The sequence below is a fragment of the Toxotes jaculatrix genome, chromosome 22 (genome assembly GCF_017976425.1).
Source record: "Toxotes jaculatrix isolate fToxJac2 chromosome 22, fToxJac2.pri, whole genome shotgun sequence".
Taxonomy (NCBI): Eukaryota; Metazoa; Chordata; class Actinopteri; family Toxotidae; genus Toxotes; species Toxotes jaculatrix.
Window position 1 is genome coordinate 10,614,284 of NC_054415.1, and position 25,542 is coordinate 10,639,825.

Below are 25,542 nucleotides of genomic sequence, written 5' to 3' on the forward strand. Positions count from 1 at the left end.
CACCAGCCAATCACAGAGAGGCATACGCTCCCATCCCCATCCGCAACAGCTGTGCTCGAACTGTTGGAACTTTGGCCCGAAGACTTGTGTGATGTGAGTGTGTGGTCAGTTTGACCTTCAGTGTTCGAGTGTATGTGTGTGTGTATAAACAGCTTTGTGTGTGAACCAGCTGTCCACCTGCTGTAACCCTGCATGCGTCTCTCGGGTAATGAATAATTCCTTCACAAACAACCACAATTGTTCAATATTGTTTAATAAGCAACTCTGATATTGTAATTTGTCATTCTATTTCATAATCCCTCTATGGATCTGTAATTGCACATACCCCTGAACAACGTCAGTAATGAGTATTTATCTATACTATGCAAGATATGGAAATGTGTCTAACAAAAACACATATATACTGTAGTGACATCCATACAATGCTAAACACTTCTGGTAAAACGCTAAACCAGATACAAGAAAACAGCAATTTTCATTGATTGTACAATTTTCAGGTAGAAAATAACATTTCAGTATTGCAAACCTTTTTACGTGGTAAATTTGAATGAAAAACGTTTAAGATGATCCTGAAATAAAAATAGAAAATGGCACTCAAATTTGGCACAAGACACAAAAAAGTACATCTGAACTTGAAATGCAACTGACATAAAAACTAACTGACAATGAGTTAGTGTGTTTAGTGACAGTGTGTAGCCTATGCAGTAACTGTTTAGTGCTTCAGGTGTTATTTTACTACAAGACTGTGAGGACAAATGTGTATTCATCTCTACAGGTAGTGAGCTAGATGATGGGAAGGAAGCTTTTAAAACTGTTACAATATATTATCTCTATAAACCTGAGAATCTATAATGTATACCATAATATTTTGAAATATTTTGCCATCCTGAAGAAGAATAAATAAATAAAATCCATTGTAATGCAGAACACTGTGACTTTAAGATTTAAAAAAAAGTACACTTTTAATTGTGCTGGAAACATCATTAGACCAAAAAATTAAAAAAGCCAATCCAAACACCATATTAAAATGTGAACAGGTACTCAAAACAGTGGCCATGCATATTCCCACAGAGAAGCACAAGACTGGGTCTCAGTCAAAATTATTATTCTGTACAAAGATAATACATGACGGCTTTTGGCCCCTCGAGGCGAGTCGATAACAATCTGAACCAGTGATATAAAAAAAAAGGTGACCATGCTCTTTGTCTTCTGTGCTTGTTTGTGTGCTTTAGTAGAGACATCTCCAGGAAACACTTCAGAGCTCTCAACTCTGGTAGTAGGTAGTCGCAGGGGAAGGAACAATAAGGTACGTTTGAGGACAAACTAGAAAAACAGCACCATTTTTGTGACAACTGTGTTCTTCCAAGCAAGCGTGGCAAAGTGCTCGCCGAGGCCGCCATGAGGGAGCTCAGCGGTTTACGTATTGTGCTGTTGTCTGGCAGATGGAGAGCGAGTCAGCGGGTTGAGGCAGGGAGTCAAAATTAGACTGCTAACAGAATTCCTTCTATTCTGATCATTTCTGAGGTTTGAAACGTGTACGTGAATAAATCCTAGATGACATCAGTGACTACGGATCTGATTCTGCGAGGTCAAAGATACTGAAATTTTCTGGAAAAACAAGGTAAAATTTCTGAATTAAAAGAGATTAAATAGGTATCTACTACCTTTCTCAGAATGCAGTTTCTTCAAGCAGATTCTTCTTGTTTTGTGCGGCATCCTCTCCATCTTTGTCCATTTATAGATAACCACTTTTTCTTTCTGCACATACACACTTATAACATCTACAAACATCCACATTATAGCTGGTATATGTCTTTTTTTTGGTGCCTTTTTTTTGGAGGAAATAGCTCCAACGTCTACATTTGGACTATCAAAATGACCCTGTAGTTTGCTTTCCAAAAGGCCTTTTTTCCTAGAAAATACCTAAGTAAAAATTTAAAATCCATCACAACAAACCACAATCCATTATGCTCTGACAAAATAAAAAAAAGTCAAAAACTGATTAGAAATTATTTAAATTTACATCTTCTTTCAAAAAAATCATGTATCATAAAATTTAACTACACACACAAATACAAATAAATAGGAAATCATCACTAAGGAGTCAAAAAAGCACCAACATTTTATAAAGGGGGACATAAAATACAAATGGACATTTGTTGTCGTTGTGAACATTGTGTGGTGGGGGGGGCAGTCTCCTGCTACAGTGATACCAGATGTTTCTTATGAATTGCTACCTCTGTTCTTGCCTGTCGCATCCATGTGTGTTCACAGTAGTCATAGGCACATGTTAGCATCAAGCGTTCGAGTGTGTGTTTGTGTGCGTGTGTGTATGCCGAGCTCACCGCAGGAAACTCCATTTGCTCGTCAGCGTTGCTCCATTTTCTTTTCCATCTCCTCGGATCACTGTATGGCCTTGGAAGGTGACTTCTTCAGCTCTGGTTTCTTTTCTTTTTTTTACCCCTTCTCTCCACATCACTGATGTGCTGAATAACCCCCTCTCCTCCCTCCTCTTCTTCTCATCAGACTCCATTTTTTTCTGTAACACCACAACCTTTAAAGCACTCCGTTGTGACCTCTGCACTTCCACATCCCCACCTCCTGACTCTCTCCAAGCCTCTCCTCTCCCCTCCATCACGGATTCTGCAGCAGCCCCTCCCACTGGATCGGCTGGGAGAACACCTCTCTCTCCAGCCACATCTCATAGCTGTAGTGGAAGTCCTCGGGCAGGTCCACACGCTGACCCAGCACACTCTGCAGGCAGTTGTCCACGGGCGTGAAGTCCCCGTTCTTGTTCTTGTCATAGCGGCGGCTGTTGAACTTCTCGATGCTCTCACGCAGGGCGCACTCCTCCGCCTGGAAGTCCCAGGGCCGTGCGTCAATATCTGGGACGAAAGGATGGAGCATTTAATTAATCTCAAAGACACTGTTTTTTAAAATTATAAAATTCTATTTTTTTCAGTAATGACACAAAACACAACACACCTGTGCGTGTACCAGTTACATCTGTGTTTAATCTTTTTCTTCTCTTCTTCTTTTCTTTCATCTCTTATCATTTCTCTGCTTATCCTCTCCCCCTTCTACCCATCTATTCCCTCTAACATGGTGACAGATCACTTGCTCTCCCGCAAGGGACTGTGACCCTGAAAAGTCCCCCTTTTTCTGTTGCTATGGCAACGCAATCCTGTTTGCCGGTGGCTGTTGGAGTAGTGTATGTCACACACAGGCAAATATGCCATATGCCATACCATACAGACAGATACACAAACGCACATGTACACATCCACCATTAGTTATACAATCAGCATTTTTAACCTGAAATGTTCTCACAGCTTTCGGTGGATGTATTCTTTATGCCGCAGTCTTTATTCTATTAATTAGTCGTGTGTGAGGGTGGAGGAGGACTCCTGGGATTATCACCCTGACCACTTCATTCATGAAGCTCTGAGAGGCTAAATTGAGTTATGGCTCCAGGAGAATGACAAATAAGGGCCAGAATGTGTTCTGAGCACTGCAGATTATCCCTAAATCTATTTCTATCTATCTCTAGAATACACTTTTAATCACTGTACTGGTGATAAAAGATAAGACTAAGAAGAGGTTCCAAACCAGCTTTCCCTCTCTCTTTAAATTGTCAGAACAATGCTAAAAAAAAAAAGTTTTTTAAAAATGCTCAAAATTTTATTAGGGGAAAAAATGGGGGTGGGGGGGGGGGGGGGGGGGTTCAAAGAAAAAAGTTTTTAAAACCTTAAACGCTGCAGTGGATATTGAATCAGTAAATATCCATAATGCACAAACAGTCCCAAACAAAACACATTCACATAATTTGTAATAAACCGTAACCAGCCTGCCATTAAAGTAACTTACCATTTCCATAGGCCCAGTCGTCATTGAGCCTGTGACGGACTTTCTGGTAGATGGCCGACATGGTCTTCATGTTGCTCTTCCTCCACTGGCGGCCCAGGTACTTGGTCTGGATCTTTAGCAGCTTGAGAACGTAGAGCTGCATCATGGCCTGTTTGACTTTCAGAGCTCTCTTCAGGATGGGGGCAGACTTGAACACCACCAGCATCTAATAAGGGAATGAGAATAAAGAGGGGAGTGTGTCTGAGTATGCTGTGGTCTTCCACAGGCTTGCTACGAACAAAATATCCCTCCATGGCCAGGACATGTGTTTTGCAGTCCTCCTTAGTTATTTTCTTCACACTGACCTTGGCATAGATTTGAAAAAAACATAATCTATTAGTCATTAGTCAAAGGCTTTTGTGCCAGTTCCTAATGGAACAATTTATGTCCTGCTGGGTCCCTGGGTTTGCAGTCAGATGCTGATGGGACACACAGATGGTAGAGCTGGTCATGTGTCCATTATACCAAGAGATTCAGTTTAACATTATTTTCAAAAATATTATAAAGCTGATTTCTTTATCCAAATGCAAGAATACTGCATATTTTTCTACAAGAAAATAAAATACCTGATTCACTTTAATTTGGGATTTTGCTGATTTGCAATTGGTATATAAAAATATATCAACACATCACACTACAGTTTCACTTGCTTAAAAAGACAAGATTTTAAGACTCACAACTTGACCTTATACCGAGGCACATTATGATGGGTATTATTTACACTGAAGCAAGCGGAAAATTTGACCCCAGTATTGTAAGACTTTGCTGTGATTCATAATTACTCACCATGGTCCTAGAGTGTTTCCACTTGGTCAGCTTGTTCAGGATTCTCAGCAGGTTGATACAAGAGAACAGGTTCCTCCAGCAGAATTGGTTGCTGTCTCCTGCTTCCTGAAGACACACACACACATAAAAAGTGAGGTCATAATGATATGTATAGGACTACACTCCTGCTTGACCTTGAACATATAGTGTGGATCAGTCAGGTGTTTTGACTCACCAAGCTCTCAGCTGTGAGCTCGGGCATCTCGTGGACCACACAGTGAGGAAAGTCCAGCACACAGATACTGCAGTGAAAACACACAAACACACAAGAAGCAAAAGCTGATCGTGTGACAAATCAACTCATCACTTTATCTACTATTTCTCCTTGATTCTTTTTGAAGTGCAAAAGCTGTGATAGGGAGAAAACATCTTTTTATCCATCAAATTGTATGTATTCATGATTTACACAGTCCAGTCTATTTGTCAGTCAGTTTTACTGTCTGCACACAAGCTAAACATACTGGCCTGATCCTGTCGCCTGCAGAGAAGGTCTCCCGTCACCTAATTTGTAGCTTAATGTTTATTTTCTTTCTTTCACACCTGAGTTTCCTGTGGTTGTGTTGCTGCTGTGAAGCCATCTGTGCCACCTCCTGAAAGTCTGCTGATGTACAGCCATTAAAGATAACAGTCACAGCGATAATACTCGGTTACTTGCTTTACCAGAAGGTACGATTATTGCTGTGAGAACTGTTTAGCTTCAGTTTGACATAATTTCAACCAGTGAGTGTAGAGTGCTGTCAGTGTGAATAGGAGCATACAGCAGCGTGCTCTTTTTGGTGGGATACATTGAGATCAGTGCTATTTAGAGAGGTCACCAATTTATTCATAGCTTTGTGGTGCAGCTCAGTTGTGTCAAACTAAGTCTGTTTTTTTTTTTTTTTCTTAAAACAACAGAATAAACAGTGTTGCTTTCAGTGCAAAGGAAAAATGATCCTACCTGTTTTTGGCACTGATATAAGACATGATGTTCTGGTTGAAGAACTTGAGGATGAGTGGGATGCAGTTGGCAAACACCAGGTGCTGGGAGACAATCTCGAACTGCAGGAATAGAGGAGGCGGCGGTGTGGATGAGTTAGAGAGTTTGACAGTCTGGAAAAGAGCAAAGACTAAAAAGAAAAAAACTAACTCTTTATTTGAATTGGTACAAGCCTGATTTTATCCTTCGATCTTATAAAAATAACTTTACTTCTTTCATAGTCATATTTTTTTAGATGTTGTAAGAGACAAAAAAAGGACTGATAGATGATGTTGATGGGACAAACAAAATCCATATCTCTAGAAAGAACAGAAGAGAAAAAAATAATCCTGTAGCCAATAATCCTGTATCATTGATGAGTTTCCTGTGCAGGGAAAAGGTCAAGAACCAGGGGATTTTTATCCTCATGGAGCAGTATAAATCCTTCACCTCATCCAAGAAGCTAAAAACAGGAGCAATTTGATTCTGAAACTATCGTGAGCTCATATTTCAGTATTTCATAGACTGTGGTTATTTAAAACCTGCAATATTTTGCCTTATTTTCTGCATGCGATGAACCAATTTATTCTTAAATTCAGTTGTTATAACACACTGTTTGTGTGGAAGTCAAATAATGTACAAGACTAATTAATAGGACTTCCCACTGCAGCTGTGCTCTTCCAGTGTGTCTAGGTGTATTCTCCTTTTGTAGCAGCAGAGGGTGCTACCACTATAACTGTAAAGAGCAGCCAATTAAAGCAGTGTTAAGGAATGTCCCTACCCAGCAACAGAAAATATCCCCATCCTACTGAAGCAAATTACTACTGGTAGAAATAAAACAGGATATCAGACCAAATCCTCTTCAAAAAAGAGCCGATTTTAGACCAAGTGCTCTTTCAGTCTCTCTGTTTTCTGTCTTCACTTAGATTAACAGAGCTCGGGGTAATGCAGGTTGTGAGGTGTGAGGAGGGGGTGGAGGTCCAAAGGTGGGGGGAGGAGAGGAGGATGAAAGGAGGAAAGTAATAGCGTGCCTGACCGGATAATCAGGTGGAGGACAGCGTATGTAGCGTTGGGGGAGGTGCATGGATATTAGCGTTTGTGTGTGCCCGGTGGAGGCAAGATGGAGAAAGAGAAGAAAAATGAAAGAGGAGAGAAAGATGGTAATGTGAGGTGCCTAGGACGGAGGAATGAAGGTATGTATTGTCTGAGTGAGTGTGTGTGTGTGTGTGTGTGTGTGTGAGTAACCTGATAGATATGGTTGAGTTTGAAGTGCTTGAGGAGCAGCAGCAGCAGAGCAGAGATGGCCTTGACGATGATTTCCTTGTGACGGTTCACGTCAATTCCCAGCTTCATGCTCTGAAGGACTGTGATACTGCAGGACGCAAACACACACACACTCTAACTGTAAGGCCTTCAAGTTTGTAATAATGTAGCCTGTCTCAATAAGAGAGAAACATAAGCATTAAGCGTCAGACTGTTCACCCTCTTTTGAAAACAAGCAGATTTTCTGACTAGTCTGTTGATGCATCTGAGGTTTTTCCAGCTGGTGTAGTTTCAAACCAAGCTAAAAAAAAAAAAGAATGAATTTCAGCCATGAAAATGTCAGACAGGGTTGTGAATATTTTGAGTTGGTGGTTTTTATTCTTTTTTCAACAGGGAAACTGTCTTTCATCTCACTGGCTGAGGGTCAACTAATCTAAAACTGGGCCCTCCTACAGCCCAAGAACAAGCCATACTGAGTGTATTTCTGATCGTGTGCCATCATCTCAGAAAAAAAATGCAGTAAAAAGTAGACTTTTCTTGTTTATGTTTATCCAAATAGAGAGAAGAAAAGCATATTCCTAGAGCTATGTGAACTATGCTATGTTTTTAGCTTAAGTGTCAAGATGCTCAACAAACAGCATAAACAAGGTGGTGAAACTGACAGTGTACAGATCTCTAGGTGTCTGCAGCTGCATGAAAACAGCACTCTGGGAGAAAAGATTTAAGCAATGCAGCAGCGTTTCCACAGAACTTACGGCATCTCCTCAGGCAGCACATCAGCCAGGATGTTGATAGAGTCAGTTTTGGCTTTGGAGGTGGGAGCTGCGGCCAGCAGCAGCTTCAGGAGGGCAATCTGACACAGAGAAACCATGCACGGCATCACACCTTGACACAGTCTGAAATCTATACTGTCATTTAACAGGCAAAATCTAGTCTGGTTCAAGATCTCTCTGTTTCTTCCCACACAAGTCTTTTTTTTTCCAGTGACTCAAACAGTACTCACAGTATACGAAGTACAAAACAATAATTCTTGTCTGATTATCAGGATAGTGGGGTAAATCCTCCTTGAATTCTCTCTGCTCCTCTCCAATACATCTAATAATAACTTTGTGCCCACACGAAGGTTTGCAGCTACAAAAACTGTGCAAATATCATAGTTATTTCAAGCAGAGAAGTGTGACGTAGTGTGCTTCCACAGTCAAAAAAATCAAGGAGGCATTATGGGATGCATTTCCATACGCTGTTCTGGTTGGTGGTCATATCAAACAAAGGGCAATAATGCTGATCAGAAGTTATATGTCGTTCTGTGAGCTACTCACCACATACTGGGAGAGGTTAGGCAGCATGCCCAGATACAGCATCTCTGTTGGTGTCTCCTCCACCTCCTCTTCACCCTACACAACACAACACAACACAACACAACACACATTTCAGACACAAACAAAACAGGCTGATTAAATATTCATCACTTTAAATATTCTGTTTATCTTATGTGTGGTTTTTAAGGTTTTGATTAGCCCACCAGAGGAGCATCTCCTTTGTTGTTGAAGTTAAAACATGAAAAAAATAATAATAAAAAATAAGTTGGTTGGTAACATTACTGACCAGAGTCAGTGGACACTGTTGGAGCTCCTCCTCCCTCTTGATCTGGACTTCGGCGATAGACACATATTTGTGCTAGAGAAGAAAAACAACACAAATTACTGTTGATAGAAGTAAAAGCAGAAGCATTAATTAGCTTTTCTAACTGACAACCAGAGGGATATTCCTCTGTGAACTCCACTTCTCAGTCTGTTAAAGCGGTAGGTATGGATTTTTAAGTGGGAAACCAGTGTCAGAGGATTCAGCAAAGAGGGAGTATTGATTAGGAGAAGCAAAGAAGGAAAAAAAAAGAAGGAGAAGGACATTTGTAAATGGGAATCTGTGTATTAGCGCTTAAGCGAGTCAAAAATAGAGAATAAAGATGTAACACAATCAATGATTTCCCCACTGACCTGTTTAAGAGTCTTGACACTCTCATGGATGGGTCTGGGCAAGCCCACCAAGGTCTCTGTGTCACTGCAAAACAAAGGACCGTTCGACTTGAAGAAGAAAAAGTTTTAAAATAATAATATAAGAATATTTTATTGACTCTGGAGAAATACCTACTTTCCCAGAGTAAAGCCGATGAACTTGTTTCTGCTGGTTTCCAGGAAGTGCTCGATGTCTTCCTCCCTGTGAATACACACACAGGCTGCAGTCAGATTTTAGACTCTTCTAAGAACGCCTGCTGCCACAGCTCTGTATCCGAAACAAGCAACTAATCAGCTATTTTTCAAGGGAGCACTTGTGTGCACACACACCCACACAAACGCACACATTAGCCTTCTCAAATCTCATCAGTCACACCGTGTGCTCCTGCTGCTCTCTGTGCAAAGGGTTCAGCACCTCCTACTGATCAGCCCTGTATGTATGTTGCAACACTCTGAACCAAAAAGAAATAAACACGCTTAATGATAAGGTTCGCTCAAGGGGAGACACAATATAGGTTTGCTGACACTGTGTGCATGATAAACGCAGCTATAAAGTGTTTGTGTCCTCTCTCAGTTGCATTATTCATGTCCCCAAAGCAGCAGCAGCAGCAGCACCCTGGAGAGACACACAGGCTACTGTCTGGAAAACACAGATGGAGAGCATATTGCTGGATGATAGTGAGGAGAGAAAACTGACAGATATATTTTTTTATATTTAGTTTTAACTTCTCAGATGGTGGCACAGGATCAAGGTGGGAAACTGACACCAGCTGCCAGCCAAATGGTGTTAAGTCCTGACTGTGGGCGGGAAGTTTTCTCTACTGTAGTGGTCAAAATGGCAGGCGGCCAGCCATCATTTGGAGGTTTTATTCTGTGGAATAAAAGCTAAGTGCAGTTAAAGTAATAAAAAAGTCTGCTGGAGATCATTTTTAGCAGCTAAAGTAACAAATACCTGTATTATTTTTCACAGAAAGGTCTCACATAAGATGTTTGTCATGCCATTTCGTGTACTGTAACACTTCCTTTCTGACTTTTAGGATAATCAGTGTCATTTATCCTAAAGTAAAGGAGAAATAAAACTTTTTCAAATTTCAGGAACAGGCAGCTGCAGCCTTTAACTGTTAAAAAAAGTCCAAATACTTTCGACAGTTAATGGAAGTTTATTCAGACTCTTAAGTGCTAATAAAAGATAAAATAAGAAGCAAAAACTGAGCAGTTAACCTGACTTTAGGGGCCCAGGGGAGGCCCTTGGGGAAGTTGACCCTCTCTGTCTGAGATCTCAGAGGCGGCGGTGGTGGTGGAGGCTGGATGATGACATCACGGTCCAGGGGGTCCACCTCGCCCTCAATGCCGCTGTCCGTGTCCTCTGGGTCCTCCTCCTCGTCCCGGGCGTCGTCGTTCTTGAAGGGGTCCCGCTCGTTGTACGTATCCAGGCTGTCCTGTTTGACCAGGGGCTGGGAGAGACAGAGGACGGATGGTGAGAAGGAGATTGGGTAACTTAACCAATCCTACATTTTACAGTGACAATGTGAAATAAACTGATTTTAAAAACTTAAACTCTAATTTTGAACAGCAACTGAAACCAGTATGTTAAGAGGTTAAAGTTCATGGAAAGTTAAACATCATTGTACTGATGCTTAAGGAAAATGCCATGTCCATTATTTTGAAGAGGTCAAGTTAAAGGAGAGAACTGATTTGATTTTGATCCAAGGCTAACATACTGGTGTCTGCATCTAGTTTTGCTTATTCCATTATATATACAGTAGGATTTGACGTATCCCACCTGCAATGACTGCATGAAGACATTAGCAGGAATAATGTAAAGCAGAGACAGACACAGTATGCTACATTCAGACTGCAGGTAGACTCTGAATGGCCCAGACAGGATTTCCATTGCCTCAGGTAGGTAACACTGATGTGTTTTTAATGAGAGAGAAAAAAAGATGTATTACATCTGCTATTTTCAATTTAGACTTGTGCCAGTTGGACCACATACATGAAACATTGAACAGTCTTGATGACCAACCCTGGTGAGTTTCTTGCAGACAAAGCTTTACAGAAAGCTGCTGACAGGACTATTTCTGCTATATCACATACTGGCCACAGTGGAAACGTACTGTGTACAGCCTGAAAAATAATAGAAGCAGTAAGGTTTGTGGTGTGAATGAATCCCAAAGGACTGGCACAGACTCATAAAGGAAACACTGGACTCATTTTTTAAAGAAATGATTTGACATTTCGGGAAACTTACTTTTTCACTTTTTGGAAGAAAGTGAAATGAGGTGAGCAGATTGATGCTTCTCTTCTATCTGTCTGTTAAAGGCCTTGCATACACACACAGCAGTTTTTAATTGCCATGCCTGACTAGACCTCTACCCAAGTGGAAATTAAGGTGAAGCTATGCTGGGAATTACATGTCACCAAACTTCATGTTCTAATGAGAATGATAAAGGTCTGAGACGCTGCGAGGTGCAATAAAACCAACAGAAAGATGATGGTTCATATTTAATGTGGCTTTATATTGTCTGCCAGCTAGCTCTTCTAAAGCTCACTAATTCAGATATTATATGGAGGTGCTGGTAGGTGGATTCACTCTGCTTTCAGTCCTTATGTTAAGCTAAGTTAACTGATTGCTGGCTGTAGCTTCACATTTATTATACAGACGTGACAGTGGCATCAAGCTTCTCATCTAATTCTTAACATCTAAGTGAGCAAACATATGTCCCTAAATCTTCCTTTTCAAAGTCCCCTGTCATGTTAAAAACCACTGAATCACCAGAATCCAAAGAGGGCAGCTCAAATCAGTGTTTCGTTATGAGACAAAAAGACGACTTTCCACAGCAAATGCAAGCTTTTCTGATTCAACTTACCAAATATTTGCACTTCAGAGGATCCAGGCAAAAAAAAAAAAATGCAAGCAAGGCCCAGTAAAGCTAAGACTTTATATTGAAATCTTATCTATAAACAAACCCACTTCAGCTCAAGTACAAAACACACATATACACACACACGGTATCCCAGTTCAAACAAATTCTCTAATGAATGACTGTGGCAATAGTGCAAGCATCAGGCATGAGTCAGCGTTCTGGACATTAGTTGAGCTAGTGCATTCAATGTATGGTGCGCCAGTGGTAGTACTAATGCTGGACTAAGTGAGGAGTAGAGTGAGTGTATGGTGGAGAGGACGGAGGGAGGGAGGGAAGGGGAGAAGAGGAGGAGAAACTGTGTTGTGAGCCATTCTCTATGGAGAAGCCATTCTCTGCTATGTGGGAGGTAAAGCTAGTGTTTTTCTATCAGGGTTAGGGGGCAACTGCTTTCAATGGCATCCATTTAAGAGAGAGGCAAGGTGAAACCCAAATAAAACACCTACAGATATAAAAGTGCTGTACGTTCATTATGATCTCAGTTCACCTCCTCAATGAATGCATTTTAATGACATTGACCCCTAGTCCAGAGTCTACGGTGCAAGGTGATTTTTGAGGCCAGACCCAGTAGCAATGTGATGAAAACTACAGGGGGGAGATGCTATAACTGCAGATGTCTGAAGTGACTGTCTATATGGGAAAGTGGACAGTGACGGCTCCAGCGCCAATGACAACAGCCAGCAAGTCAGCCCTGTCTCTCAAATCCCACACCCCAGTACAGAGAAGGCCACAAGAGACCGGGTAAGGAGAAGAGGGGAGAGACAGCATGTGGTGGAAAAGGAGGAGAAGATGAAAATGGTGGAATAAATAAGTAAGGAAAGGAAAGGAAGGGGGAAAGTGAGAGGAAAGTGAGGAAGAGGAGGAGAGGGGAAGGAAGGAGAAGGAGAAAATAGAGAAAGAAACAGAAAAGAGAATAAGAGAAGGTGGAGGAGCAGAGGAGGAAATGAGGGACATGAGGAGGGTAAAAATAAGATTAAAAAAGTGCTAATGGGAATGGAGGAAACAGATGTGGAAAAAATAATTAAAAGATAAGCGTGAAAGGAAAACAAGTAGGAGTGAAGGAAAGAGGAAAAACAGAAGAGACAAAAAGGAAAGTGAAAAAATAGAGAACACATATGCAGGCGGAGCAAATTAAGCAAAGTAATGGGGTTGAGGCGGAGAGCAAGGCTGCACCAAAACCACTCACGAGCATTAAACTTTGAGTGTGTGATCCATTTCCATTTGTAGATACAGACCAGATTTAAATGAGCATGTGAAAAGGGTAAAATATCTGGCATGTTAAATAGTTGTGGTGCATCCCAACAAGTCTGGATGAGGTTAAATGACAGGAGAAGGAAGACAAGGAGAGGAGAAAGAAAAGAGGAAGAAGGAAAGGAAGGCACAGGAAAAAGGAGGTGGCAGGGATGTGGGAGAGGAGTGCAAGAAGTCCAGCTCAATGCAGAGAGAAAATGCAGAAGGAAAAGAGGGAATTGTGGGTAAAGACCTGCTTCTTGGGAAAGGGACTGTCTCCTTCCAAGCTATCAACAAAGGCACTCTGTGGGGACACAAGGAAGAGGGGCAATGAGAAACCAGAGGGCAGTTAGAGAAAGAGAGAGAGAAAGAGCCTGTCCAGTCAAAGCTCTACGAAAAACAAAGGGGCTCGGATTCCCAAGGCCGTCCCAGCACCAAGATCATCTGTGGTCACTGACTTACAACAGGGAACTGATGATGTTGGCACTAAAGCACTTTTGGAAAACCTGACCCAGCAAAGAGTTAGAGGACGAGTTACAGAAGGAATTCCATAGATCCACTTTACTAGAGACAGATGAAGCTGTTCAACGATAAAAAGGAAAACAATGGAAAAATTAGTCCGAGTTAGCATTTATAATGCCACGTCAGTAGAACAGTTCAGTTATACTGTAGGGTTAAAGGTGCCAAACACACTCCTGCCTTCTATATTACTCAGATAGACAAACAGTTGACACAACACTGGGACTATGTCTCGTAGAAGACACTAAAGGCCTGACATTCCCACTTCTTGATTTTGGCTACATGTAGTTTTCACTGAATGCATATTAAAATATTGCATTAATGTCCCCTTGTCTAAATATGATGAAGTTAAATAAGTGTGTGAATTTGGAGAAAGTCCAAGTCGCATAGGGAGTAAAATAACATATATTTTATCCATGTCACACTATTGGTACACTCAGAATATGTCTGTGTTTGTATGTGGAAGACTCGGGGAGGGGCTGTACCCTGCGGCTGCGGCGGCCCCTCTTCTGCTGCTGCTGCTGTTCGATGAGCTCCATGGCGGAGGCCGGGGGCGAGGCTGCTCTCATGGCCCGGACCACCTTGATGCTGTCCTCTGGTAGTGGAGGCAGGTTGAGACGCTCCCTGCCCCGCACCTTCATCTCCTGGAGCTCCTCGAAACCCCCCAAGGTGAACTGTACAGAGGGAAGGAGACGGTCTGATATGTTGTATTACATGTCGACATGTGACTGGCTATGATGTACTAACCAGTATTGTCTTCCAAAGCAGCAGAAGTACTTTCTTCATGGGGAAGTGTGGGGCATTCATGCTGCAGAACTTGGTCACCATGGTGAAGAGGAGCAGGGCAAAAGGCTCTCCGTTGTACAGAGGTGAACCTGAGGGGACAAAGGTCAGAGGTAATGTTTCTGGATTGCGTACATGGATATATGAATATAACGTCATGTGATTTCAAGATACTAAATGACACACACCTAACTCATTCTTGAAGGCCTCTCTGGCTGCTATCCACTCAGGTCGGTCGTCCTCTGTTTGAACTCTAATGGTCTCCACCATTAGGTACATGATGCTCAGTAACACTCTGAAAGGAAGAGAAACAGGTACACAACTCAGCTTGACCCTGACCACCCTGGGAGGCATTTAACTGGTGCTCTAAACAACAATAATGGGTCTAAAAGGTCTACATGTACAAGAAACTATAGTATAATGGAAGAGATGGTGAGTAACGATGAATGGTAAGTGCAAGTAGCATTTGGTTTATGCAGTTTGCTTGTACCTATTAAAAATGGGAGGAAATGAATCCTGGGCTCTGCCAGATAATGTCTGATAATGCAGCATCCATTCACAATTACTTGATGAAAGTCAGGTGGGGTTTTGTGCATTTAACGCTTTGTTCGCTCAGCAAAGCTTCTCACTTTGTTCAAAATAACTACAATGGTTTTCAATTTTGTAGCAGCAATCGGGTAGAAATCTGCTCCTCTAGCCTGTAATTATTTGTAAGTGTTCATCTGGGGAATGCACAGACGGCGCTTTGTGTATGTGTGACAATATGAGTGAGTGAGAGTGTGTGTGTGTGTGTGTATGTGTGTGTGTGTGTGAGGGAGGGAGCGTTTAGCCTGTTTCGTTCAAAAATCAATTCCATTAAGCAGAAGCAGAGATTGAAAGGGACAAAGAATCTAATTACATTTTGCAGATTAGGTGTGTGTGCACGTTCCCGAAGGTGTGTGTGTAAATGAGTGTGCACGTGGCCAATGACAGAAAGGTAAGAGTGAGAAATATTGAGGTGAACTGAAAAATTGTGAGAAAAAAAGGAAGCAAGACATATAAAACTGGGAAATGGGAAAGTACAGCACACATAAAAATCTTTTTGTGTATCACTCATCGCCGCCCTTCTTGTGTGAAGCAGAGAAGAAGTAGACTGTGAGTGATGTGGTTATATTCCTCACCTGAGCTCTGTGCTGTCTGCAAGAGAGATGGCAGGCTTCCTCACTGCACTGCTGCATGCCTGGCTGTTACTGCACACAGACAAATATACAATTACACTAATTTAGTGGTTTATTTAAAAACAACATCAACTGTGACAAAGACACAACCAGGCTAATTTTCAATATGATGCCTTTTTCCTGCTTTTTGCATAACCAGCAATGACCTGCAAAACACCATGTGTGTGTAGCTTTGCCTGATTGTCTTGCTTACACTGCTTTGCTGTGCAGCCTGGTGATAGCACAGACTGTGCCATCATGCCTCAGAGCAGCTTATGTAACAACAAAGAAGCGCTGGATCCCAACTGAGGCTGACTCCAGCAGCAACAAAGCTGACTTGAAGGAGCCGCTGCCACACTGCATCCTCAACGGATGGCTTGAAGTGCAGATCACAGATGGCGTGTTTCCTGTATTCTTGCATTTCAGTTTCTTTCTCTGTGTATTTCTAACCCCGCAAACCTCTCTCTCTTTGCATTTAAGTGAGTCCCTCTTGCTGTAAAAAGGGGGTGGAGGATTTGGGAGAAAATGAGGGACCTGAGCTTCAGAAATGGAAGGATTCTGAGAGATTTTTGATCTTGTAACAAGGAAAAACACGACTCTTTCAGGGCTTCAGCCTTTGACCTTTCAGTAACATGAAACCCGCTGCCTACTGTATGAAAAACCTCCAGATAGGAAGGAAGACGATCCTTTATCTGAGAGTCATAATAGCATTTTTACGCTGTATTACAGCTTTTTGATATATAGGCCCTCATTTAGCCCTAGTGTGTTCAGTGAGTCCTACTCACTCTATCTCCATAGTGAGCAGCTCCAGCAGTGCCGTGAAGATGCCCATGTCGTAGAGCAGAAAGACGTTGTGTCTGGACCAGTGGAGCACATCCACCTCTGTGTCACACTCATCAAACACTCCTGGGACAAGGTGCAGGGAAAATAGGACACAAAGAATGTGTTTTTAGATGTGTGATATTTTTCATGTTCCTTAAATAACACACATTATATTCTCTCTCTCATTAATAGGTGTTTGACATATGCAATACACCATATTGTGCATGATATTATGCATGCTGGCTCTCTGTCAAGGCTTAGTAACAGCTGTTCTTTTCCTACTATGAAGAGACAACATGTCTGCTGTGAAAAATACTTGTTGCTGGCTGTAATGTGTTGAGCTCTACCTACCCTGAGCCAGGTAGAGGATGGCCCTGGCCACCTTCAGCCTCTTGTCTCTGTCCGTCACCTCCAGCGCGTCCAGCAGCCTCATCACGTACGCCCTCTGTTCCTCGACCGTCAGCTCGATCCACCTCCTGCCTCGAGCTGCAGAGAGGACACAACAAAACATTGTTCAAGGTTAGCTCCAGAAGCACTTTATCTGTATCTTTCTCCTGTGCCTTAGATAATTCAGTTGAGGCTGATTTAATGTGTGTCCATGTTGTCTTTTTTTTTTTTTTTTTGGAAGATTTTTTCTTTTTGGAATTTTTTGAGACAGAGGGAGGTAGACTTTAAAAAAAAAAAAAGAAGTCCCCAATCGAAAAAAACCAGCAGGAGGCCCCTTGCTTACTGTAGTTATTATTTTCAATTACTTTACACTTGCTATGTTACTGCGTTATCATACTCGTCAGCTTACTGTATTATTATACTTATTTTCCTTTCTGCTATTAATCTTAATACATCATTTAAGCCACAGCGTGTCATGCAAATCATTTTAGTCTGGTACCTTGATTCACAGTAATCATAGCAGTGTCTGTGTAAATATAGAGACTGACTTCAGCTTCGTTCTGTCATTAGTTTATAACATTATGCTCAGACCCACTGCATCAGCTCTAGAAATAGCTGAAAGCTAGAGAGTGTGGAAGCACATTGAGCAGTAATTCAGAATCAGTGGCATCATGAGGAGAAAAGAGACAGACTTTAAAATACACATAAAAAAGGGAAGATTATTAGCACTAGCATAAACTTAGTCTTATGTAAAGAAGATTTACTTTTAAGTACTAAAACTAAATGAAATGCAGGCCGTCTCTAGCAAAGATTCAAGCCCAGTGTTTTTCCACTGTGGAAGTCCTCTATTTTTAGATTCTTAATTTGATTAAGTGGACAGTAATAGGCATTAAGCAGCGCAACATCATCATGATGATTGGAGCACTGATTTTCTACTTAAGACACTCTGTCTTGCACTGTCTGCTCGAGTCAGGAAATGCTTTCTAATTTCAACGCTGTCCCCAAAAACATACTTTTCAGAGATCTTAAATTAGACATGTGATAATCACTGTAATTTATGTGAGTGAGTGATTTATGGGTAGCAGCAAAAAACACTGATGAGCAAACTGTCAGTGGCCGTGATGTATACACACACTCACACAAAGAGCACAAGTCAAACAGGAAAATCACTCTTTGACAACTGACACACAGAGCTCAGTGAACACACAATGAAAAGCCTGTGGCGCAAAGAGGCAGCTCTGTGCTCTATCTCTGTAAAACAGCAGCCAGAGAAGCTCTCATTTAATCCAGCTATTCATTACCCCTCAGCTTAGAGAGGAGGTGTCAGATAAAGGAACACGGATCATCTCGTTTTTACTTCCAAATGGAAAGATGCTCATTTGTCTACAGTGTGTGTCACAGAGACTTGAGACCTTTGTGGCTTCTTGCTTATTGTCTTATTCTGTTTTGACACAATATGTTCAAAAGTCTTGGTCTTCACTGCCAAATAACTGACTTTAATAAAACTATATGCACTGAATGGAGAAAAATGACAGTAAATGATAATGCTATTCTATTTTAATTTAATAAATATTCATTGTTTTCACAGGAAAAAAAAAACATTTAATGCAATGAAGACATCAGGTAAAGAAACACTGTATTAAAGTGTGATGGGTTGTATCTGTAGGGATATGCATTCTTTGAACAGCTTAAAAGAGCAGAGCTTTGATGTGCCTGGTCACCCTCGCCTCACACCGGTCGGCTTAAAAAAAAAAAAAAAAAACACAGCAACACACTGAAGAGCAACTCTGGCTTGTGTTGTACTTCTGAGGTGAGAAAACTGAGCTGAACACACTGCTTTGCTTTTACAGCTTGTAGTGTGAAGTCGAGAAACGCACAGGGGGGCTGGAGGAGCGAAACGGTTTCATGACAGAAAAACTGTAGAAAAGCAAGAGGAAGTTAACATGTGAGTCAGTCTGTAGTTACATTATTTCACTTGTAATTCCCTTGAATACACATTTTATCGTGTGTGTATCATGTTGAGAAAGGAAAATACTGATGCCTGGGAACATTTGGTTTAGTTAACCTTCAACATTTCACTTAAGGACGCTGTTATCAAGCAGTAAAGTTGGCCAGGCAGGGGCATTCAGAGCTACATAAAAAGGACTCAGTCTTGTCAGTCAACAGAAGTCAGACTGTTGGAGGAGCTGTCAAGGTCTTTGTGATAAACTAGAGCAACAACAGGCAGCAGCACCAGTCTGCTGGCTGTGGACTTCTTCATGTTTGACATGGCACCGCGAAGGAGAGCACTGGCAGAGTGTGTGTATTTGTGACTCCATTTTGTGTTTACTTTCTCTTCCTGTGAGGCAGTGGGAAAGGAAAGACACACCTGGTATCCTACAGGTCACCTGAACACATTAAGGGATGTGCAAAAACCATAATCAGACACACACAGACAGACACACACACACACTCAGTACCATGGCTCTTGAAGTCCTCCTCAAAGTAGTCTCTGTTCAGGGCAAACTCCGGCTCCTCTGTGTAACTGTAGAGCTCTGTGAACAGAATAAACCATTAGATTTTTAGTTGACCAGCTGACTGACAGAAGATTAATGAGCAACTATTTTGCTAATGGGTTAATCATCCTCTGGCTGCAGCCTCTGCTGTGTGAGGATTTGCTGCTGTTTCGTATGGATCAAAGTATTAACCAGTTCATCGAAAAAAGAAAAAAAATCGACAGATAAATTGAACAGAACAGTTAATAGAATAGAACAGAACAGAAACGAAAAGAGGATACATACAAACTCCTGCAGGTAAAGTGTACTACCCTAAAACCAACAAAACACACTCTGAGCTCCTGTCTCCCCAGTGTGGCTCTGATCTGTTTCAAGCGCAGTCTAACAATTCGTCACGTTGTCGTGCATCTCGTCCCGTTCTGAGAGCAGCCGTCGTCCCTCGACCCTCGAGGAGCTGTCGCCACAAAGCTGCTGCGACTCTCTGCCTGCTTGTGTGAGTTTGCCAATGTGACTAACACTGTTGGCAAATCTGCTGCCGCTTGCCATCTACCAGGAGGACGATCGTTTCGACTTTAAATCACTGCTGTTATTCAGCACATCTGCTGTAGAGGAGAGGAATCTAAATTATACACTTGAAAAACACTACTGTGCTAAGGTACAATCAGAAACATTAATCAACACTGATAAATTCTGTCTTTTATGCACCTTTTGGTATCAAAGAACCAAGCTGAAAGTCACATATGAGGTGTTACCAGACACAGATGCTGGAGAAATTCAGCAGTGCCGAATGAATAATAACAGTGTTTATGATTACTCATGACATTAGTCATGCCACACGCCCTATGTCTGAAAAACATGTCTGGACCAGAACATTTTGTTCTGTGCCTTTAGCAGTGTGTCAGCTTATTGTCTTGTTTTTTGTTTAGTTTTTTTCATAAACAACACTGTAACATAAAACAGCTGAGGAAAATCTGAGGAATGCAGATGCTGAATTATTTTTCCAATCAATAGCACATTGTAGTATTGCCAGAATTCTGTGGGTGAAATCTTGTGTCACACATAACAACCATTCATAAGTTTATCTGCAAGTTAGACTTGAAAACGAAACAGATAAGAGCTTTTGAAAGTGTGTTTTTAGAAGTGCAGCTATGCACAAAGGTCCATAAAAAAAATCAGATTTAGGAAAATGTTTTTGCGAGTTTGGCAGGTGGTCAGTCTTACCTGAAAGCTCAGCAGTGAGTGTGTCGGTGTCTCCATACTCAAACTCCAGGTTGGGAGACTCCATGGAGCTCTGTGAACAAGAACAAAACACACATGAGAATACATTCTAGTATGACACTGAACTCAGCCAATCACAGATGTCCTGACACCCACATGCAAACAGATACTCAAACATACTGCAGGCTATTCACATTCTGCAGCAGCCACCACTATTCTCTCTATTTGCGGTCACACACTTCAAACTCCACACATCACCCACACACACTCCTCGGGCACGTTCACAGTTTTGCCTCATCATGCGTATTTACGGGATATGATTGGCTGCTGGATCTCCAGGCAGCACTGATTAGTCATTTACATTTTTTTCCTCTCAGATCCTCTTATCCAGAGCCACTCGCAGTTACAGGTGCTCTCTATGGACACACACAGTTACAGTACTGCTTTGATCAGTGTGACTGAACAGTTATAGGGGGGTTCTCCCTAACAAAGTAGTCTGTCCAGCTGCACCAGTGAAGCAATAAGCTGCAATAATGCAGCACCACGGGAGGAAGGAGGAGAAGGAGCAGGAGTTAACATGGCCACTGTTTCAGAGCAGATTAGCAGCTGAATCCAGACGAGGGTCTCTCTTGGCTCTGACTTTAGCCTCACCCTGTGATTAGCACGTGCCCACGAGACAGACTGCACACACTAAGGTCCCTGTGAGCACACTCACTGCTGCATGCTATTGAACACACAAAAAAACATTTTGCTGGCAACCTTGTATATTCAAAATATCAGCTTCTCTGGAATGGAAAAAAAAGTGTTGCTTCATGGCTCTAGGGACAGAAACATCAGTCTGTCAGTCCACCACTTTGATCCAGACTGGTGGATAACAAGGAAATTTTCTAAACAGTTCACTTCACCATTCATATTTTTACCAAATACCTGTCAGATGAATGGCATTCCCATCACACACGCTTCAGAGAGACAAACAGTGAAGCAAACACTTCACTTGGTTGTAGGGGAACAGAGAGTGCACATACAACCACACATCACTAAAAGTATGACAATGCTGCACAAAAAAAAGCATGCAGCCATACAAACCAGGCAGTACAGTTACAATAAGGCCATACAATTGTTAAAATGGTCTTCTGATATATGCCCAGAAGTCTAAAATATATGTAACAGCTGAACAGAGAGGTAAAGTGTTCATGCATGAAAATAACATACAGTATCATACATAGTGAAACCTTTGTATGATCACTACCGTGGATAAAGAGGAGCCTAACAGCAGTAAGAGAATTAGCCTGTCGACGGGATCATTCTTGGGTTTTATCTCTTTGTCTTTTGGGTGAGAGATGTAAACTGATGAAACTTCCCCACAGGGATAATTAAAGATTCATATTATGTTAATGAGAATTAAAGAACACTGCTGGCAGCACTGGCAAACTCCAAGCTTAGAGTGTTAGATGTGTTTAACCCTGTGAAAACCGCCCCGAGGGCCAGCCCAGGACTGTAAATAAGGATGTGCTCTGAGTCAGCTATCCTGGTTAAATAACTGCCTTGTGCTGTCATGTAACTGTCTCCTATAAATACCTGCTGCAACCAAGTCAGCGTGAACCGAAATATACAGGACATCAGCCGGCAGTTTGTTTATGACACCGACCCTAAGTAATGTGATTTGATGTCATTACTGCACTTGTAAACCAGGAAATGGGAATCACTTGGGAGCACAGCCGATTCAACAAAATTACCCACAACTCTGAGTGCAGGGGAAGAAAGCCTGTGGGTCTTTGAGACCAGGTGCTGCATTACTTTCTAACTGGCTGCTTGAACTTCTGATTGCCTAGCTAAAAACTATCAAAGTACATTTGACTGATTTGTCTACATCTTTAGTTTCCTCTTTAGCCTCCTACATTGCAAATAAATATAAACATTATAATGTCACCCTCATGTAATCCAGTTTAGTGCCAATAAAAAGCCAGTATTGTAATTTAACAATAAAAGGGGACACTTTTATCAAGTGAACTCTGCCACTGTGCTTCCCTATGAGAAACAACCTCATATATATACAGTAGCTATTACAGACTTGTTGGGTGATATCACCAGTGCCGCAGGCAGCTATTTCAACACCAGCATTCATCCACCGGTGCCAGTGCACAGTCCCCACTCATTCATCCTGCTGTCTGATGGGTCTACCTGTAGGAAAACAGGACCAGAAACCTGCAATATTTTTTATTATTGACTGATGTGCTGAATATTTTTATGATTAATCAATTATTGGTTTAGTCTACAAAATGGCACAATGGCGATTGTGAAAAATTCCCATAATAATTTCCCTAAGCCCGAGGGGACATCTTCAGATTGTTTTGTCCAACTAACAGACCATCAAAATGAAAAAGGTCAGCTTTTACCTGCTATCCCGTCCTTTTTCATTCATTCTCAACCTCATTTTTCAAAACGCAGTATATTTAGTCATCTTTCAACACTTATGGATAAGCCACATCAAAGTCTGAGAAAATAACCCAGGTCATGCCATCAGGGTTATCTCGGAGACTATAGCTACTTTCCATTACACATCAAAATATCCATTATGGATATCATGTTCAGTGGACAGTTCTGCTTGATAAATGACTTAACCAGTTAACTCATTATCTAAACTGTCATCTATTAATTTTCTGTCATTGCTTAATTGATCAAGTTGCCTCGCGCTTCAGGGGTTTAATAAAGCACCCACTGTCACCCGAGGGGACGCTAAAGTGACCGCTCTTTCCAACCCCAACTGAGATGTCTCTTTAATCCCCAGGAGCATCAGCACATACAGCCATACCTATCTCTCTCTGCCACCTCTCTCTTCTTCCAGCCACCCAATCCTACTCATCTTCTCTCCTTCTCCTTTCTATTTTTCGTCCAGCCTCACTTTACTCTCCCTCCCTCCAGTCTTCCCTTCTTTGCCGCCAGCTGATAACGAAAGCCGTCCTCGCTCCAAACTGGCACAGCTTCTGTGCCGCACCACATCAGCGTGCAAACACTGGGCACAATGTCAAGGCAGACCACCCCCCACTCCTACCAACATATGCCACATAGACAGCAGATGACTGCTCTACCCAGCACAAATGACGGACAATTTACATACATGAATGAATCAGATTTGAGGTTAACTTCACCCAACAGACAGACACTGGATCCCAGCTCGAGTGCAGTGAGGCCAGCAAGCATCAACATCAACACATGGCTTTGACGTTAATTGCTCTCAGCGTCCATGTCATTCACCCAATAGACTATCACCAACACCCCCACCTCCCACACCGTTGTGGGATAAATATGCTCTAATTCCCTCAAAACCATTCAATGTGCTCATACAAAAGGTGGAGGCTGCTTATGGACCGGATTCTGGCCCTGGGCGACTGGTTTGTCTGCTGTATCTAGGCTGAGCAACCCAGGAGGGAAAACCCATCTTTTAGTAATTTCTTTTTTGAAGATATGAATTATAGCTGCATCCATCATCAGATTGAACATAAACCATGCTGGCCTCATGTCCAGAAAGGAGGAGATTTAACAGGTCTAGATTTCAGAAGATGACTCCAAGCGCTCTTAAAATCACATCTGTAAACTTAATCTCTTGATCCGTATGTCTCAGCCTCTTTGACTGGATAAAAGAAAATGTAACAGGGCTTCAACTAGCTGACTAACTTTTTTATTCTTTTTATTCTTATCATTCAGCTTGAACAATAATGCAAATACCTCTTAGTTGCTGCCCTACATTCAAATACAAGTGTATGGTTACAGCTTGTCATTGTCACTTAATTTACCATCCATGTTATAAAATGTATAAAATAAATATGTGTCATGTTGCCAGAAGACGCAGTAAAGTCTTAAACTGCTCACTTAATCTGACCAGCAAACCCACTTATAAGGATATGACACGCTAAGTCTTTGCCTTCGTGAAGTCTTTACCAGGAAACGTTTCCTAATGGTAAGCTCCTTAATGAATTACTTTAGGGACTAGTCGATTATCAGAACTGAAAGTGATCTGATTTTGGTCAACTTGTACAAATAAAGGACACAATCCAATGTCAGCTGTGAGGGATGGGGGTATTATAATTTATGGAAAGATTACCTAAATAGAAACCATAAGATAAAAATAAAAATAATCCACAAACACTGAATCAATACGACATTCAGATACGTTTTGTAGTGGTGGTGTGGTCACATTTCACCACCTGCATTCTCCACGTTGGGCACCGCTGTAGGATTACTGCTGGGTTATTTATAGGAGCCGGTCGCCAAAATAACACCTCGGTGTCTGCCTGCCTGCCTGTCTGCATGTATGCATGCTTTCGAGCCAAGACAGCGACTCACTGCATGGAAAGGACATTCAGCCGGTCTGAAAGCTCCCCAGCAACAACAACAACAACACACACGGACGCACACACACCTCCAGCGCGCTCCTATACCATAAACTGTTGTAGCCGATTGTACACAAACGCCTCTCGGATTTACCTCCGACTCCTTCTGCTGATCCTTGAACACATCTTTCCCTTTCGGCCTCTGTCTGTCGCCGTTATCGTTAAGGTTATTAATGATAGGTACCTCCATGTCCTCCGCCTGCATCTTTCACGGTTGGCGCTGCTCACTTCCTCCTCGGCGGATAGTGCATACCGGTCCGGCGGAGAGCTGAGACTGCACCGCACCAGGAGGAGCACCGACTCCGGAGCCCAAGTTGAGGATCTCCTCCGCCTCCTGCCACTCTAAAAGCACCCCCCTCCCCAAGCATGTTTGATTCGCTGTCCCTGTGCGCCCCGAGAGGGCGGGGTTAGAAAGTCATCATGACAGCAGCGAGGAGCACCACCTGACCACATCAAAGTAAAACGAGGTGATGTTATTATGGGGTGAGTGTGCAGATGTGGAGTACTGAACGAGTAATGGATGACACAAACTATTTTTACCTGAGGTGCAGTCAAATCAATATTAATGGCTGAAAATAGTGCTGATAAGTGAGATAAAACCACAAACAATACAACC

At 42.0% G+C, this 25,542-nt stretch overlaps 1 protein-coding gene across 4 annotated transcripts; it reads right to left on the bottom strand.

Moving 5' to 3' along the window:
* Positions 1-263: 263 nt before the first annotated feature.
* strip2 (striatin interacting protein 2) lies at positions 264-25,199 on the bottom strand. 4 transcript variants are annotated; one of them, XR_005892981.1, is made up of 23 exons: positions 25,021-25,193; positions 20,539-20,608; positions 19,282-19,356; positions 16,787-16,921; positions 16,399-16,519; positions 15,578-15,646; positions 14,606-14,712; positions 14,382-14,509; positions 14,120-14,308; positions 13,369-13,419; positions 10,183-10,415; positions 9,098-9,163; positions 8,944-9,007; positions 8,555-8,626; positions 8,269-8,343; positions 7,705-7,802; positions 6,932-7,058; positions 5,669-5,769; positions 4,907-4,973; positions 4,693-4,797; positions 3,868-4,072; positions 2,346-2,885; positions 264-1,270 (listed from the first exon to the last, which is right to left on the bottom strand). XR_005892981.1 is itself a non-coding variant. In XM_041030494.1 (22 exons), the coding sequence occupies exons 1-22, from the start codon at positions 25,129-25,131 to the stop codon at positions 2,635-2,637; spliced, it is 2,430 nt and encodes an 809-aa protein (XP_040886428.1). In that variant the 5' UTR covers positions 25,132-25,199; the 3' UTR covers positions 264-2,634. The 4 variants fall into 4 exon arrangements, 3 of the variants coding, with proteins under 3 accessions (XP_040886428.1, XP_040886426.1, XP_040886427.1); XM_041030494.1 differs by having other exon boundaries at positions 264-2,885; positions 25,111-25,199; XM_041030492.1 differs by having other exon boundaries at positions 264-2,885.
* Positions 25,200-25,542: the final 343 nt, after the last annotated feature.